Source organism: Trichoderma ghanense, assembly GCF_004382785.1.
Source record: "Trichoderma ghanense strain CCMA-1212 chromosome Unknown scaffold_7, whole genome shotgun sequence".
In the NCBI taxonomy this organism is placed as follows: domain Eukaryota; kingdom Fungi; phylum Ascomycota; class Sordariomycetes; order Hypocreales; family Hypocreaceae; genus Trichoderma; species Trichoderma ghanense.
Window position 1 is genome coordinate 130786 of NW_027395670.1, and position 18038 is coordinate 148823.

The 18038-nt window shown below is 50.7% G+C and overlaps 7 protein-coding genes across 7 annotated transcripts; 3 read left to right on the forward strand and 4 right to left on the reverse strand.

Moving 5' to 3' along the window:
• Positions 1-1103: 1103 nt before the first annotated feature.
• Positions 1104-2145, forward strand: CCMA1212_006180 (Glutathione S-transferase omega-like 2; the record flags this gene model as incomplete). Its single annotated transcript, XM_073703416.1, has 2 exons — positions 1104-1235; positions 1306-2145. Coding segments are annotated over 2 exons (972 nt in total), but the record flags the coding sequence as incomplete, so codon positions are not given.
• A 158-nt stretch (positions 2146-2303) lies between these two features.
• Positions 2304-6160, reverse strand: CCMA1212_006181 (Linear gramicidin synthase subunit D; the record flags this gene model as incomplete). The annotated part of the gene is made up of 4 exons (XM_073703417.1): positions 2304-3944; positions 4004-4991; positions 5051-5447; positions 5503-6160. The coding sequence occupies 4 exons, from the start codon at positions 6158-6160 to the stop codon at positions 2304-2306; spliced, it is 3684 nt and encodes a 1227-aa protein (XP_073557944.1).
• Positions 6161-6710: 550 nt separating this feature from the next.
• CCMA1212_006182 (uncharacterized protein) lies at positions 6711-8372 on the forward strand (the record flags this gene model as incomplete). The annotated part of the gene is made up of 2 exons (XM_073703418.1): positions 6711-6911; positions 6984-8372. The coding sequence occupies 2 exons, from the start codon at positions 6711-6713 to the stop codon at positions 8370-8372; spliced, it is 1590 nt and encodes a 529-aa protein (XP_073557943.1).
• A 625-nt stretch (positions 8373-8997) lies between these two features.
• On the forward strand, positions 8998-11294 carry CCMA1212_006183 (Activator of stress protein; the record flags this gene model as incomplete). Its single annotated transcript, XM_073703419.1, has 3 exons — positions 8998-10317; positions 10380-11151; positions 11211-11294. The coding sequence occupies exons 1-3, from the start codon at positions 9002-9004 to the stop codon at positions 11292-11294; spliced, it is 2172 nt and encodes a 723-aa protein (XP_073557942.1). The 5' UTR covers positions 8998-9001.
• Positions 11295-11542: 248 nt separating this feature from the next.
• On the reverse strand, positions 11543-12520 carry CCMA1212_006184 (uncharacterized protein; the record flags this gene model as incomplete). The annotated part of the gene is made up of 1 exon (XM_073703420.1): positions 11543-12520. One exon carries the CDS (start codon positions 12518-12520, stop codon positions 11543-11545), a length of 978 nt encoding a protein of 325 aa, XP_073557948.1.
• A 1136-nt stretch (positions 12521-13656) lies between these two features.
• CCMA1212_006186 (Chloroperoxidase) lies at positions 13657-14527 on the reverse strand (the record flags this gene model as incomplete). Its single annotated transcript, XM_073703421.1, has 2 exons — positions 13657-14323; positions 14388-14527. 2 exons carry the CDS (start codon positions 14525-14527, stop codon positions 13657-13659), a joined length of 807 nt encoding a protein of 268 aa, XP_073557947.1.
• A 1225-nt stretch (positions 14528-15752) lies between these two features.
• Positions 15753-17393, reverse strand: CCMA1212_006187 (uncharacterized protein; the record flags this gene model as incomplete). Its single annotated transcript, XM_073703422.1, has 5 exons — positions 15753-15842; positions 15905-16257; positions 16319-16430; positions 16489-17011; positions 17041-17393. Coding segments are annotated over 5 exons (1431 nt in total), but the record flags the coding sequence as incomplete, so codon positions are not given.
• Positions 17394-18038: the final 645 nt, after the last annotated feature.

An 18038-nucleotide genomic window follows, 5' to 3' on the forward strand; every position in this document is an offset into this window, starting at 1 on the left:
ATACCATGACGGGAAACTCTCCGGAACAATGCCGACGCTTAACTTGGAGGAACAAGTGTGGACTAAGGTAGGATGGTTTGCTTGGCTCTGTCTCTTCTGACTAGGTAGGCTTTTCCCCGTAAATACTGTGTTGTGTGGCTGTTTAAAACAACAAATTGGATTGTTGAGGTTGGGAATTGAACCTTGACTACGTGTAGTCATATGGTGGTTGGTGGCTTTTCAGGTAGGACTGAAGCCATCGATGTCTTCCACACGCTCTCTTCCCCTAGACTCAATGAATCACACCGCAGATGAGCCACTCTCAATTACAGGAGTTGTGCAAGGCATATGTGAATAGGCTATGTACTTGAGAAAAAAGACCACAAGCAAGTATACACCGAGTGAAGCAAGATACTGATGGCTAGCCTACAAATAAAAGGAAGCGTGCGGGTCGCAGACTGATTTGTGCCATCTTTCACTCTTCCCTCTTGTAGACACCGAGGTACGAACCAAGAGATGTTGCCACCATAATCACGATTCAGTTACCCAGTTGCTGGCCTCCAATCAGCAGGTACGATTGCCATAGAATTATTACGGACATGATTGTAGCACAAAGTCTTCGGCACTCTCTGGCCGCCTCAAAAGACCCATTTAGGTCTTGGCCAGACTTGACGCTTTCGCAATTTGGTAAGCATTAACGATGCAATAGATCTTCTCTTAACAGGCTATGATCGCAAGACTGTGCTCTCCTCTAGCGGCCCGAGCCGTGATTGATAAAGGCTTGGAAATGCCATCCCCGCGCTGCGACTTTCGATTTGTAAGCTTGTTCATCACGTCAGGATTGCTTCAATGACGAGAAAAGCCCTCATGAGTATGAGGTATAAGACATTTGCCAGTAGGCATTGTAATGAAATAGATGGAATGCCTCATCTTCAACTGTTCTCACATTGGAGGCAACAGGGACTGAGTCTTCGCTTCATATATTGCCCCAAACAGTAGGCAGCAAAACAGTGACCGATTGCTTGTATCGGCCACGCAAGATGGCGTCGGCTCAACAGGTATGGATTGCATCAATTCCAAAGTAGACAATATCGTTTCGCTCACTTACTTCCTTTTCCATCCAGAACTATCATGACAAGGGCCGATTTACTCGCCCAGACAGCACGTTTCGCAACTTCATCTCCAAGGACCCCACGTCTCAGTTTCCAGCTGAAAAGGGTCGTTATGCCCTCTATCTCTCGCCCGGCTGCCCATGGGTTGGTGAACCAGAACGGACTCTGTCCACCTCTCATTTTCATCTGCTAACCTGCGGCACATCTTGTATAGGCCCATAGAACAATGATAGTGCGGCTCCTCAAAGGGCTAGATTCCATCATCGACCTGTACCAAGTCCACTTTCACATGGGCCCCGAAGGATGGTACTTTAGCGGCGAAGGAGGTTCACTTTCAGAAGATCCCCTGCACGGATTCAAAAAGCTCAAAGAGCTCTACCTCAAGGCTGACCCCAACTATACCGGTCGATACACAGTTCCCGTGTTGTGGGATAAAAAAGCCGACGTCCTCGTCAACAACGAATCTTCTGAGATTATTCGCATGCTTTACTCGGAATTTGACGAGTTTCTGCCCGAGAATCTGCGCGAAGAGAACCGCCCCGGAAAGGGTCTCTACCCGTCACCTCTTAGAGCCGACATTGATGCTATGAACGAGTGGGTGTACAACACGGTCAACAATGGCGTCTACAAAGTAGGCTTCTCCAAGTCCCAGGAGTCGTACGATGAAAATATCGGGCCACTCTTCGCATCACTGGATCGACTGGAAGAGCATCTCGGTCACGGCAAGCCATTTCTCCTTGGAGACTCCATCACCGAGGCGGATATACGCTTGTACACGACCCTCGCACGCTTCGACGTGGCGTATCACAGCGTCTTCCAGTGCAATCTCAAGTCAATCCGCCATGACTATCCTCGACTCCACGGCTGGCTCCGGAGGCTGTACTGGGATCAGGATGAAGAGGGGCCGCTTCGGGCGGCGTTTTATCGCACGACGGCACCGAATATTGGACGCTATGCGCTGGGATATGCCGATTCCAAGTGGAGGATTGTACAAGAGGGACAGGGGCCTTTGATAGTGCCTGCAGGACCGTTGGTGCTGATGGAGCCTTTGTGATTCAAGATATCTAAGGCTCGTTTGCATCAAGGGGGCGCGTTGTCTCGGATTTAATCTTGGAGAAACAGGGAAACAGGTCGTCGACTAGATCGAGTATCAAATCATACCATCAGAACATATCTATACGTAACTGCATCACACATGTGCGAGAGATCCCCTCACAACCATCCACGAGCGTCATCCAAAACCCACAAAACCGTCTCCAACACCGCCTTCTCATCCATTCCCGCATCAACAGGCACAACATCATACTCCTTGCTACCAGGTGGCTCATATGAATCAATCTGGCTTTCAACCAAATCGGCACTCATATCATGTCCCTGACGCTCCTGCAACCTCTGTACGAGAGCTTCTTTGTCGGCTTGCAGGTCAATGAAAACGAGCTTGACCTTGTGTGCAGACAAATGGTGGCGGATTTGGTCCCGATACACTTCCTTCAGCGCAGAGCAACTGATGATCACTGAGCCATAAGACAGCTCGAAAAGTGTAGATGTCGCGCGTTGATTGATTCGATCGAGCCAAGATATGCAATCATCATCAATGAGGCTCACCCCAGGGCGCATCTTCTCGGTGGCCGAGCGTGAGCGCAGCTCGTCACCTTCAATGAAGGGAACATTAAGCGCTCGTGAGACCGCCCTTCCGATTGTGGATTTGCCTGTTCCACAAGGCCCGATCAAGACAATCGCCCTTTTGTCAATACCGGCTGGAGATGGCGAGACGTTCCATGCTCTCTCGGTGAAGTAGGCGACGAATCTGGCGACATGTTCTTCCGTAAGACTTGGAACTTTGCTCAGCGCCGGTGACAGAGATCGTGCTACATCGGTAGCAAATGTCTTGGACGGGCTGAAGGAATCTTTATCGTACTTGGATGCAAAGAAGTCTACCAGTTTGATTGGCGGGTTGGCAATTGGATCATGATTCGATGCTCGTAATCTCTTGATCCATTCTTTGGGCTCAACTTGGTCAAAGACAAGTCCGCATTTGCGCAGAGCTGGCAAAAGGTCGTCAGTCCAGCTGAAGACTTGCGGATTGGTCACATTGGCAAAGACACTACCAGCTCCAGAGAGTGAGATGTCTGCGACAGCATCTGCCACGACATCAACCGGTAACCACGACGGCGTCTCTTGGAGGGTTGGCAGAGCCCCAACGGTGATTGCAGCCTGAATCATCATAGGCACCGCTTCCTGAGCATTCCAGACGCCGTGCTCCGTATCGCCAATGATTTGCCCGATGCGCAACACACGAGTCGTAACGCCTTGAGAGGCAGCTTTCGCGCAGATGTGCTCAGCGACAGACTTGGACTGGGCATACCCCATATTCTGTGCCCATGAAAAGTCCGGAACTCGCTCGGGGACCGGAATCTCTGTCGCCTGCGAGCATGTACTGACAGACGAGCAAAAGTTCATGGTTGCTGGCGGCTGCGCTGATTGACAGAGGGAAATGAGGTTACAAACGCCCGCGATGTTTGCCCTTTCGAAGCTTAGAAGGTGCATGTTGAAGTTGACTGACCAGGCACAGTGAATGACAGCAGTGAGATTCTTGGTTATTGTGTCGTACTCCTCTCCAGAGAGGCCGAGGTTCGGTTCCGCCAGGTCTGATGGCAAGACGTTGATCTTGCGTCGAGAAGAGAGTGACAGTGAATGATAGACTCTTCTCTGCAGCATTGAGCTTACGACTCGTTGATGACCATGGGACGAGTTGCGAGCGCGAACTAGACAGTACACTTGATCAATATCTGGCCGAGACACCAGTTTTGCGACTAGATGGGCTCCTAGAGAACCCGTGGCGCCCGTGACAACCTGAAGAGGCCTAAGGTTAGCCAATGGATGCCGACAACTATTCGAATTGTTGGACTGACAATGGACGATCTTGTGGACTTTGAAAGGATCTTGGCCGAATAGTTTGTCACCAGACTCTCCATCTGCTGTACGATGGATGGCTCCTCCTCTGTGATTCCGCCAGTGCGGAGATTCAACAGAAAGCTACTCAACCTATTGATCGATGGTTGCTCAAAGACGACTTGTTGACCAAGCTTATGTCCGCCAATATCGATTCTCCGCAGAATCTCACTTCTCATCTGGATGGCTTGCAGGGAATCGAGGCCCAAGACGAAAAAGTCGTCATCGTCTTTCGCTGGACCGGCTAAGCGGAGTGTTCTTTGAAGAAGATCGCGTAAGAACTGTTGTAGTTCTGGGAGATCGAGTTGAGCAAGCTCTCCGGGCACAGTATCTGCAAGATCGTACGTCTCATCAATCTCTTGCTGGAACTGTTTATAAAAGGCCTGGCGAATGATACTCCCCTTGTCTGTTCGAGGATATGCGCAATCATGCGGCAGTATTCGAATCATGTTCCTCGAAATTCGAGCAAATGCATCCGCAGACTGGTTTGCCGAATCGACAACCGGCCAAATTACATTGAGTATCTCTTCCTCAGTGCGGCTGGCCAATGCTGCTGCTGGAACAATCAGCATCCCCAAATGCGCCCGTCCAGCGCCAAATACAACGGCTTCGGCGACGTTTTTGTTGGATCGAATCTTGCCTTCCATTATCACTGGGTTAAACTTCTCGCCATTGACGAGAACAAGCGTGTCGTCGAGTCGAGCAATGTACTTCCATGCTCTGGGAATGCTTGGGTGAGGTTGAAACAGGTCTTTCGTCGCATAGGAGCCGTCAGGTTGGTTGGCTTGCACTTTGGACGGCCAGCCGTCCAAGACGACGCATTCATATAGATCTGGGCGTCGTGGGACCCATCGTAGAAAAGGAGAAATGTTGTCAGTCTCTCGTACGTAGTTCCACGCCTTGTCGCCTTTGGGTCGGAAAGAGGTCATCAGCTGCCCGACCTCGGTCCTATTCTGGGTCGTCAATACCGGACCTTGTGATGCAGAAGAGGGGTCAGGTTGACTTACGCTCCATAGTGGCCGATGAGATTGACCCCATTGTCGACAAGAAGATTGCCGAGGTCGTCTGGACAGGCCGAGCCGCCATACATGACAACTTTTAGCTCTTGAAGCAGGCTAATGCCTCTTTGAGATTCCGAGAGTAGCTTGAGCGCATAAGGAACACCGTAGAAAATCTCAAAGTGGTGTGCTTGCATAATCTTGAGCAAATAGTCTTGAGTCAAGGGGAGCTCGGCGTTGTAAAGGTGGATGGACTTTCGGCAATGTAGGGCTCGAAAGAAGTTGCAGATTCCATGATTGTGGAAAAGCGGCAATGTGATGAACCCTCTCATCTTCATGCTCACAGAGTAGTTTGCGAGACATGACTTGTGAGGTTGGTATATCGGCTTCGGATGACCAGTTGATCCTTTCTCATGGTTATTGTTGAGTCGAAGCAAACATGATGCATCGTGACAACTTACCACTTGAGTGTATGATAAAGGCAATGTTGTGAGTCTCAACCTCAGGATCGAGATGGGCATCAAGCTGAGTATCGCCATGGGCCTCAATTGAATACTCGAATACCGCGCGATCAACAAAATCAAGCAGCTCCAATGACGGCACCAGTTGTTGAACTTCTTTGGCAGTATTGTAATGCTTCTTATCGACAATGATTGTAGCTGCCGACGTAGCCTTTACAAGAGACTCAACAGCCTCAACCGTGATTCTCGTAGAGACAAGCAAGACTGCATGCCCAAGCTTCGTCAACGCCAGCAACGTGATGAGATACTCAAAGTTTGAAAGCCCCCAGACAGCTACAACACGCGGCTTCTCCTCTGAAGACTTCCGCACCGGAATTGACTGCGCATAGCGATTTGCCGCCCTCCAGGCAAAGACATCAAGCTGTTGTAGATTGTAGTCCACGAAGTCGACGCCCGAAGTCGGGTACGAGACAATGTGGTCATTGGGGTAGTTGATGGCCCGTTGACGTACCAATGCATCGACTGTTTGTAATGCTGAATCAGGCTTGAGTGTAGTGGTAGGAGTTGTGGTAGTAGTCGGGGAGGGAGTCGGGCCCAGTTCAGTCGAGGCCATTGGTGGCTCCGGCTGAGATGAAGGAATGTATATCGTAGCAGGCATGATGCTTCTGGCTCTATTGGCTCATACGATAGATGAGAGATTGCGTCCAATGATCGTGGTCATAAGCGGCTTATTGCACGAACAAGCAACACCAACTGTGATTGCAGAAGACCAATTACATATACTCAACGACACATCGACGACAGCATACTTTCCGCTACTGACTGCTTTACCGAGGTTTCAAGATCCAGTTCGGATCCTTATCCGCCAGTCCGACGATCTTCTCTCTTGGCTTCGGATAAAGGTCCGCCGCATCCACCGGTTCTTTAGCAAGATGTGAGTGGAACTTTACCCCGGATTCACCAAACGCGGGGCTCGTTGCATGTAAATCTGGGGTACGGTAGATGTGCTCGCATGCGGCACCCGTATGAAAGCAGATGAGGAACCGGCTGATAATAAAATGTTGGCAAAGTCCGGTTCGTTTCGTGACAACAGAGGAAGGAGTTTCTCTTCTGTCTCCCCAGCCGCTCTATAACCTCCTCGTATTCAGTCCGGAACAAGCCGGTTGTTTACAATTTTGGCTTGTTGGTGTCCTTCCGCAATATTCAATATGGCGGCGGACTCTGCCAAAATTGAAAAGCCAGACATTGTCCTGGTGGACGACAGGGATGCCCTCGATGCGAAGCATGACTTGGAGAAGTCGCCTCAAGTCAGAATCATCGACAACTTTATAGTTCTGGGTCTAAGCGAGGCAGACGCAACCTTTTACGATAGCTTTACAGAGAAACAAAGAAAGAAGATCATAAGAAAGGTAATTCAAACCATCGTATCAATACTTCACAAGTATATGTACTATCTGATGCTGATGCTTGGTGGCATGTAGGTTGATTGGCGGTTGGTACCAATGCTGGCGATCCTTTACTTGATATCGCAGCTCGATCGCGCAAACATCGGCAACGCAAAGATTGAAGGCCTTTCCAAAGACCTTCACCTTGTCGGAAACAAGTATAACGTCGTCTTGGCGCTCTTCTTCATCCCCTACATCCTGCTTGAAGTTCCCAGCAACGTTCTGTTGAGGAAGTTCAGACCCTCTGTCTATCTCGGTTCTCTCGTCACTGCCTGGGGCATCATCATGACCTTGCATGGAGTTGTCAGCAATTTCGGCGGCCTGCTTGCTGTCCGACTGCTTTTGGGCGTGTTTGAAGCGGGATTCTACCCTGGCGCCATCTATCTGTGCGCTTTCTGGTACATGCCCAAAGAACTTGCTGTACGGATTGCATACTTTTACTGTACCAGTGCTCTATCTGGAGCATTCTCTGGTCTTCTGGCTGCTGCAATTGCTCTCATGGATGGCGTGGGGGGCTACGAAGGGTGGCGGTGGATTTTCCTCCTTGAGGGCATCGCTACGACTGTCCTCGGCATACTCTGCTTCTTCTTTCTCGTGGATTCCCCTTCGCTATCCGGAAAATGGCTTTCTCCAGATGAGATCAGATTCCTTGAACTTCAATCGTTTGTGAAGCAAGGTGGACGCTTCTCGGTACAGAATGCTGATAAGAAGTTCGACTGGTTCGAACTCAAGATGGTTCTCACCAACTGGAGGCTGTATCTTCAAGCATACATCCTCTTGTGCATTTCGGCCTGCTCATATGGAACGAAATTCACTCTCCCTTCCATCGTCAAGGCCATGGGCTTTACCAGCAACACTACCGCGCAGCTTATGACAGTACCGGCCTACGTGGCGGGCGCCATCTCTTCCATCTTCTTTGCCTACTTGTCGGATCGGTTTCTCTGGCGGATGCCCTTCATCGCTGTGCCCATGTCGCTCATCACCATTGGATACGCGGTGGTGATGGGCTTCAACGGCAAGCTTGGGGGAAGCCATACGGGCCCGGGATACTTTGCTCTTGTATTAACTTGCATGGGCATTTATCCTGTGCATCCGTCAGCCACAAGCTGGGCTGCCAACAATCTAGCTCCGGCTGGCCGTCGAGCCATTGGTCTTGCTTTTTGTATTTGCATGGGCAACATTGGAGGCATCATTGGCAGCTTCATGTATCTTGACAACGAAGCACCAACATATCGCACTGGCTTTGGGCTCTCTCTGGCCTTTGGTGCTTCTGGCGTCATTGCGGCTATCGTCCTTGAGTTGAGCTATATGTGGGCGAACAAGCAGAAGTCTAAGATCCCAGAGGACGAGGTTAGGGCGCATTATACGGAAGACGAGCTGCTGAGGCTAGGCGATAAGAGTTTGCTGTTTAAGTATTTGCTCTGAGAGACGACGCTTTCGTTGGCCTCGAAGGTCTTGTCGTGTGTTGCAAGGCCACACACTACATATATCATGATGTATGAAGCCACTCTCTTCTTTGTAATGGTTTGCTTGCGAGCTTGCTTCACCACCGTTCATTGGATATCAACGTGATTGAGTATGAACTGTTGTGCTTTCTCTTTAACTCAGAAGCATTGAACGTGAAGCTTGATACCAGTGAAGTTCTCTAAGGCGCATGCCGTGGTACCCTTCAATCTTGGATATAAAGTACCTCTACACAACAGCCTCTCACGTCTTCAACTCCATCAAAGTATATATAGTCCCCGCATAACAACCCAGCGATCTGCATTAAGTCTAGGCCTTCCCAGAGCGGGACATGGGGTTCATGTTCGTAAGTCTCCCCACATCGTGACACCATCACAACCCCTGTCTTCCCCTCCACAACTCCACGCAACTATTTCAGTACTCCGCTGTCTTGCCCCTGTATTAATACTTCATCCTTCGGCTTCTTTTCCGCCTCTTCTCTACTGTACCTATAGTTGCGGTGACAGCAAGCAGATTTACAAAGCTCCATTTCGGAAACAAAGGCGCTGTATCAACTCCCGCTTCCACTGCGTCTCGTCTTGACTAGCCGAATGGCACCCGGGCTTTCTAGCCAGAAGCGAAGCGCTAAGAGTGTCGATGTCGACCATGCTTCAACGGATTTCCCTGACGCTGCCCCTCGGAAGACGCGCAAGGTTAGCCGTGCTTGTGACTTTTGCAAGTTCCGAAAGGCCAAGTGCACCGGCGACCAGCCATGCGCGAAATGCATATCAAGGGGCCGAGTATGTCTATATGAAGCAAGGTACACTCGCGGCATGCCGCCCACGCCTCCTCCATCGTCGGATGTGAGCCATCGGCAGTCTGCGGGGGGCAGCAGGCATTCTCTGACTGACGCCACGACGTTTATACCAAGTTCTGGTACAACTCCAAGTAATGATGTGACGTTGGATCGGCCTTCTGAACAGCGGGGAGGGCGTATTGCTCCCTCGCGGGCGTCTCCGGAACTTGGAATGGCAGAGATCCAGGGCCAGGTGTTTGATCCAACGTCGAGTCTCGCGTTCCTTCATCGCGCATCACGACGTCTCTCAGCCCGTGGCGACAGTCGAGGCATTGATGATTCGCGGGCACTGGCAGAGGACCAGCTGACGTTTATGGCTGGAGACAAACCGTTGGCAGTTAACGGTGAGGATATGAAGCAACAGCCTGACTTACCTGATCCTGAAGATGCCAGAGCTCTGTTGGCGCTATACTTTGATGTCTGTATCGCCACCTACCGCATCTTACACCGCCCATCTACGGAGTCCTGGTTGGGCACAATGGAGAGAAACTTGAGAGACGGTGTGGCGGTATGGCAGACGATCGGCCGTGCCAAAGCAGCCATCATATACGTGATGCTTGCAATTGCAAAATTCCACCAGGAGAAATCCAAGGGTTATTCTGCCAAAGACTGTCAGGCCCTCCGCCTAGGTGACCATCTTTTCCGCTTCTCGATGCGGCTCGCGGACCAGGAGACGGGATACCCCAGACTAGAATCAGCTCAGGTCCGCATCGTCCAAGTCTTATACCTGTTGACAACTTCACGCTTCAATCATAGCTGGTACGTCTTCGGAACTGCATTGCAGCTTATATCGGCGCTTGGCTTGCAGCGTCGCGCAGATTGGAGGAGAAGACACAAGTCAGCAGCCGATTACATCGAGAAGCAGTGCTCTCTCCGCACATTCTGGACTGCCTATGTCCTGGACAACTATCTGGGAGTTGTATTCGGACGGCCGCGCCACTTTCACGACGACAACATTGATCAAGACTTGCCCGATCGGATCAACGACGAGGACATGTCAGCAGATGGCCCTGTTAGTGATGCTGATGATCGCCGCGGATGTCATACTGACGCTCTGGTCTTTCACGCGCGGTAAGGCAATAACTCGTTTCTTGAAAGCGTGTCTTATCATCTCATTAACATACTTGACGTAGAATCGCTAAGATCATCGGGGCCGTCTCACAGGAAATGTACACAGAAAAGCACTGTCCTGAGGTTGAAAGGATAGCCGCAGCCAAAAGCTTGACACAAAGCATTCGCGACTGGCACCAAAGCCTCCCGGCTCACCTAGGCGCAGTCCATCCCTCGATATTGATCCCTAGCTATCGAAGGCCAGCATTAGCTCTTGGACTCGCTCACTCGCACGCCATCATGCACGTCAACCGCCTGTTTCTCATGCGCACCCCTGCATCAGCCTACGTAACGCAAGTCAGCGACTGTATCAGGGCCGCCGAAGACGTTCTCGAGTCGGTGGACACTATGGCTCGCGGAAGTCCCATCTTCCACGCCTTTTGGTGGACTCACTATGTGACTTTCTGTGCACTCGTGGTCACTTATGTGTGGCTGATGCAGCAACATCGGATGGGCGTCACAGATGATCCAGGCTATCGAACGAGATTGATGCAGCTGGCCGAGAGTTGCCACGACCATCTTGCTCGAGCAACTGCTTCCAACTCTCCCAGCCGACGATACGCAGTTATACTAGAAGGCTTCAAGGCCGCTGCTATGGCGCAGTCAACTCCACAGCTTCCAAGGTCCCATTGCACGACATCGAACGAACATCAGATGGACCAAGATATCAGTACTCCCATCATGGATTCTGATGATGGGGCCGGCTTCGATTCCATTATTCAGGGCAACTTGGCCGCAGACATGCCCATGTTTCTTGACTGGCAACTGACAGACTGGCTGGATCTAGACTCATCCGTAAGTGTATAAGTCAACAAATTCTTCGTAGGACTACTTCCGTTCCTAACATCTTGCAGGCGTTTTGGCCGAGTTTCAATCTAGGCGAGGTAATAATGCCACCAGAAGGAGCTCAGCACGAAAATCGGCAACATTATACATGAGAAGCTTTCGTGCCCTGCTTCGCAAACTTTCTCCAACTCTGGCGATACCTGCACCTTCGCCGTTTCCCAGCTCTTGAAAAATATTAAACTGCATATATGAAAGCATGAAAGTGTAACTCATAATTCGCCCACCAAGACAATGCTAGATGGACTGATTGTGGCAATATTGAGTTGCTGCTCCCTCTGCGGGCATTTGGCTTGATCACCATCTCTTCTTCCATCTAACCTTAGACTATGTGGTTCCAAGATTAGGATTCTGGTGTGTCCGCAATCCTCACTGAAAGATGATCGTATAAAGGGTCCGCAGCGTTCCTCTTGGCCGCTTCACTAACCATACCTCCCTTTGCTTTCACTGTGAGCTGTGACTCAAACGTAATGACCAAGTTGTAGTACTTGATCTTCTTGACGCCATTCAAGTCCAATGCCCAGCCTTCGTTGCGCCAGGAGCTGGGACCAATCCATTGCGATACCCGAAGACATTTGCCGGAAACATCTGCATATAAGACAGTGCCATCAGAGCGTCTGAAGAACCAATGCTCCGCTATATGCTTGCCGACAACATCGAGTTGGTCCTTCTTTTGCTCTACCGCCTCAAGCTCTATGTTGAATACTTGTGTTGAGGATGAAATGGCGCCCGAAATTCTCTTGATCCAATCGGCCTCAAAGCGCAACGGCGCATCCCAGTTCCAGTCCGGCCAGTCGTCATGGCTAATCGTCAAAACGAGCTGTCGTGGGTGTAATCCAGGCGATCGTAATACCTGTTTGAGCAGTATGCCTTGTTCTACCGCCTCTACCGTTGCATACACATGTAAGCATCCAATCTCGCCTTTTGCATGACCCAGTTGCTGCTCGAGTGTTGCGAGCAGCTTGTTTATCTTTTGCATGGCTTGCGCCCAGAGCATTGGATGGGAGTGCGCCCTATTGAGCCAGACAGATTGCTCTATGCTTTCGAATGGGAGAAAACAGGCCTCAAGGTACACGGCGCGGCATGTCAGAAGAAGGTTGAGGCATATCTTGCGCGGTGCACAGTGAGAGGGCCTCCAGGAAGCATCAATGGGGTATGGGTTGTCCACATCTTCGTATTCTGCGACCGCGAGCGCAAATATTTTGGAGCGTACTTCCGGTGGAAGAAGAGAAAACAGCGGCGAGTCTTTCTGCGCATCCACCTGTTGGGAAACGATCCGCTGGTGGAGAGGAGTTTCCGCGGGTTGATGGTTGGATTCCATTTCGGATCGAGGGAAAGAGAAATGATCCTTCGACAGGTTCAAGGTGTTGACAAGATGGTAGACGTGTTTATCAACCTGAGAGGACATGAAGAGCCGCTGTGTCAAATGCGGAGAAGGTCAATCTTTATGCTTGGTAAGGCAGCAAAACAAGGCAGAAAAGGCTGCCTTCATGTTGTGTGACCTCGTCCGTGGCACCAAAAGGTTCAAATTGAGCGCTGCTACTGGTCGTCTAAGTTTGCCTGCATGTCAATGCTCAGTAGAGTGGCTGTGCTGATAGGTTGGGTATTTCCAGTTGGGTCTTGGGACAACGACCTCTGAGCGGAGAGGATGGACATAGATTTCGAATCACGAGCTTGATCTCGAAGTCGTGAGGCCGGAAGCTCAGTCGTCACGGTGTAGTTTAACGGATCCCAACCGAAACACAGACTCGCCGACAGCGCCGTAGCAGCGATGACGATTTGTTTCCGGAGACGACTGGAATTCGTCGATTGCATTTTCCTTTTCAGCTACTGCATGTTGATTGGACCTCTTCCTTCGGATTCGTCTGGGGCTATGGACGAGTTTGATGTAAGTTGAGCCGAATCTTAGATGCTTTTCATCGTTCATCTTTCCTGAAAAGCAACGAGAGAGGATCAGTTGTAGAACTCGGTGAGGTCTGGTCGACATATACGATAGCACTGTACGACTATGGCATGCTAGCTTCCTCTATTACAGCCAAGTTATAATGAAGGGAATGTATGCATAATAGTTGAAGAACAAGCAATTACGTTGGCGTCAAAAGGTCTGCATTTCATATAGATTCAAGGGTACCTTAGCAACGAAGCATTGGCCAAATGCACCGACCGATTCCCTCCCCGTGATGCTAAGTCTGTATACTACAATAAGAAGCCACCCAAGCATCAAAGCGTAATTGGTTTAGTGGTAAAATTCTCCGTTGCCATCCGCAACGTCGGGGAGCCCTGGGTTCGATTCCCAGATTACGCATTGACATTTCCTTTCTTTTTGCCTTTGTCTTCATTTTTTTTGCAACTTGTGCGGACACGCTCAACAATTGCATCTCGACAATCCAGTCATGCCCTTTTTAGGTATTATCAAAGGAAAAGATATTTAGATATGCACTACCCTAGTGTATTCCCTCACAACTCGCCATGAGTCTCCTGCTTCTGCAGAAAAGAGGGAACAAAAACCTTCCACAGCGGCCCGTTTCCAGCCTGCAACCTCTTCTCCTCAAACACGCCCTTCATGGCCGGCACAAAGTCCACGATGCCCAGCTTCCGTTCAGGTTTCTTCCAGCCCAGCTCGACCGGGAATCGTTCTTCCGTCAACCAGGTCTCAACTTTTTTCTTGGGAGCGCAATAGGTGTTTGGCGAGGGGAAGCTCCATCCCGATGGAATTGGTCCATCATTCATCATCAGCAGAAGGAGACTCGCTTCAAAATACGTAAAGAATGACTCCTTCAACGTCAGTTCCTGAGGTGCTGAGAGAGCCTCGACGTGGAGGCGAGACTTTGCAAGCGAAGAAACTGTGAGACAGTCGCTGGTGCTGTCCTCCAAAAGATGCTTGATTCGCTCGGGAGAAGCAGCACACTCTAGGCTGTCAACGTCGGTAACATCGTCTCGCGTGAGGGAAGCAATGTGCTGTATGATACCGGGACGGTTCAAGTCGGGCAAGTCGATGGCGGACTTGTTCATAGCCTTCATGAAGTCTTTTGCGATCTTTGAAACCGCCGTTGCATCGAGGTTGATGGCTTCGGTGACTGCATCGGTCAATTGCTGCGCTGTGATGTTGCGGCCGTCGTGAGGTCTTGAAAACGCCAATTAGCCCCGATTTATCGTCAATTGACTTCCGATTGGAGAGGTGGCAGTACAAATAGTTATGGTTTGCCAGCGTATTCAGCATTGGGCAAGGACTGCGCAAGTCATCCGGACCTGGCGCTTCATAGGGTCGAACGCCCTCTGTGGCAGCCGACAAGGCAATGAGAGAAGCAATTACAATCGTTGAGGCCATTGTGCGTTAATTCGGGTCGACACAGGCTTTTCAAGATAGCTAGCCATACAGTTCTCTTTGCGTAGAACCCCTCGAAAAAGACACGAATGCATCAACCCTGCAGACGGTCAGACGGGAGAATTCCCAATCTTATCAGTTTCATCCTTGACGCACAGCTATCCTGGAGAATCGTATGATCACGTGGTGACAGGCTGACAGGGTCTTTAATCTGACTGTCTTCTCGAGATAAGCGTGCAAGCTTATTCCCAAAGGAGAGGTGCAGGCATGATCATGACGACCGGGTGGCGGCTGTCAAAAAGGCTCCCAGCGATGTCTAGAGCGGTTGCAAGCTGAGGAGGAAGAAGCTGGTGGGCAGTCTAGAAGGTTATCTGGCAGGAGCCGAGAGCCGGGAAGAAATAGCCTTGGCCTGATGGTGGTCGGAGGGACCGGTTGCTGTATGTGGGTATTCCGGATCTGGAGTCCTAGATCGCCGGCTGTTTATAGATTGAAGATGGACAGGCACGCGGGATCGTTTATCAATGAAGTTACCTGAAGGTTTCAAAGACCTGGGTTTGATGACAGAGGGCGGATCACGTTTTAGTCCTTGGACTTGATATCCATTACGCAGATTGCCTGCAACTGTCAATGGAACACCTTGGAAGCGTGCATAACAAGTATAAAGCATGACAACCTCCGAAGTCTTTTCTCTTCAAGACATCCCTAGGCCAACATTGCAGCTTGATTGGCGCATCGTCCGTGGCGTTGGGCAGCAATGGTATGTTTGTGCTGTCAAGTTGACCTTCATTCAGCGTCAAGCATCCAGCCATCATAGGCCGTGGGATACCAACCAATCCTTAGACAATCCATCCGGCTTCAAAGCACTGATGAGAGCACCACCATAGACCCGTATTGTTATCGCAATATGGATGCGAACGGCTAATTAGTCAGTTCCATGGGGCTTGAGATTCATCAACTCGGTGCGGTATGGGAAGCCGGGTGTGCTGATTGACTTCGCCATAGAACAAATTTTGGATGCGGTACAGCCGGAATTTATGAGACCAAGTAATGGGATTCGATAATGGGATGGGGACACCCAATCATCCCAAGCTGCTAGAATTGTTCCCGAGCTCGTCCTGAAAAGTCCGGGGAATTGGATGATAGATGCATCTCCATGTGAAGACTTGGATTGTCTAGTTGGTCTAGACAGTTTCTGAGATATACGCGGCTTTGGTAGAACACCGCCTGATCATCCTGCATAGGAGTATTGCTTCCTCTCGGCAGCAGACATCGTCGTAATGTCAAACTGATTACCTCCTCGAAAGCCATAAGCCGCAAGCTAAAAGAGAGCATTGTCAGCTTCGCATCAACAAAAAGGGGCCAAGCGAATATGCAACATACCTTGCCACAAAACGTCCCCTTTGCCCACTTGGCCTGCGACGCAGCAGTCTTTCCTGCACCCCACTCATTGATCCCCTCCAGAGTCTCTTCAAACTTCTTCGGCCCAGCCAGCGTGATCTGTGCGATGGTGGCTTGCTTCACGACATAAGGCGTCCAGCCGACCTGGTCCTCCCGGCCGTAGTCGACGCCCATTGAGTGCGCATAGCTCAGGACAAGAGCGAGCATGATGCCGATGTTGGGGATTCGAGATTCTTTGATGAAGAGGTTGTTCTTCTGGAGGGAAGTGATGACGGTGATGGTCATGTAGCCGACGAGTTCGAGGATCTTGCCGCAGCGGTCGGCGTCGTCGCACACTTCGGGAACGTCAGTCAACAAACAAGCAACGTAAGACTTGTGCGAAAGAGGCTGGCTTACTCTGGAATTCGACACAGCCGCTGTTGAGGACCAAGGCGAGCCCTTCGAGCTCGAACCACAGTTCCATGGCGGTATGGTTCTTGCGCTTCAGCACCGTTTCAAAGTTGACAAACTATAGCCACAGGTTAGCCACTGGCGTTATAGACGAGTATCGCCATTGAAATGCTCACAATGTTCTCCATCACTTCGATGGTGCCATACCAGGTAAAGTCGTTGTAATCATGCATGAGAAAGTCATCCTGATCCCTCTTGAGCAGCTCCGAGATCCACCACTTGTGTCGTTCATTGCCACGCATCGTCGACACCCATTTATGCTCGGGATGCAGAGAAGCAAGCTTGCCCACGACCTCGCCCATGGCAATTCTCTTTTCCCTAGCCTTTTCCTTCCTGGCTTTGGCTCCCTCCTCTTCTTCTTCTTCTTCCTCCTCCTCCTCGTCGTCATCTTCGTCCTCATCGTCTTCCTCATCGTCTTCCTCATCGTCTTCCTCATCGTCTTCCTCATCGTCTTCCTCATCGTCTTCCTCATCGTCTTCCTCATCTTCTTCTGAATCCCGGGCTTCCAACGCAGGCGGCAAAATGCAAACAAAATCGTCAGGCTTATCACCCTCGTCATCTCCGCGAGGCTCGCCCTTGGCGTACGCCTCTTCTCTCATCTTCCAATGCTTGGCAGTCAAGCCGATGGACTTTTTGTTGCTTCCAGCCAGGGCGAGTTGAGCTCCCACCAGCGGCGGTTGCCGAGAGTGAACTCGCGGTTCGGCTGGCCGTCAATGGACACCCATCGCTTTGACACGCCCATCTTGTCGAGGGCCTTCATGCTCTCCATAGGGAACGTCTGCGGGATGAAGAACTCGCCATTGGGCCCGACAGGCACTCTGCGAGTGTTGGGAATGGTAGGAGAGGGAGAAGGCGATTGTGCCGGTGCAGGCCCTGCAGCAACGGCTATGTCTGCTGGTTCTGTAGCCTGTACGGCCGTCTTCTTGCTTGCAGCAGCTCTCTTGGTGGTGGCAGGCCTTTTGGCGGGGGGGGGTTCTGGGCACTGCTGCCATCGTCTGCGTCTCTGGTTGAGCGCTTCATGGCTGCGGAAATGACGAACCGAAAGCACAGTTGGCAGCAAGCACAGAAGAAGCGAAAGAAACCAAGAAAAAAAAAAAAGGAAAAAAAAAGAAGAAAAAAAGTGAACGCGAGATGCAGTATAACCGCGTTATTGTGATACGAATTAATGGCCCGTCTGGTGTTTTGGCGCCTCGTTGTTTAGTTGACGTCAGCCGGCTATCAAAGTGGTGTGAGAAAAGGGGGAGGAAAGCGACCTGTCAGCTCGCGACGCGAATCTCCGGGGAGAGACGCGTTCTCTAACCTGGAGCTGGATATCCCCATGGGCAGTAATTGGTTGGGAGTTGGATGTCAGAACATGGGGAGATTGAGCTTTGCGTCACGCTAGATTTTCGAATTTTAGCTGACTTCTCCCCTGTGAGACGATTCAGAGTGAAGCCATCGAACAAGGGACACGAGTAATTCATGATATCACATGCGGGAGTTGCCAACTTGAAAATTGAAAGACGGATTCTTTCGAATACAGTGTTCCAATCTAAGGTAGTGTCTATATATCTCTCACCCCAATTCGTAAGGGCCAGGTGTTGGTTTTCCGCCTCGACGTATCACAGCTAAGATGCCTAAGCAGAGGAGGCGTGATTGTAAGGGTCTATCCCGCTGTAGTCCGCAT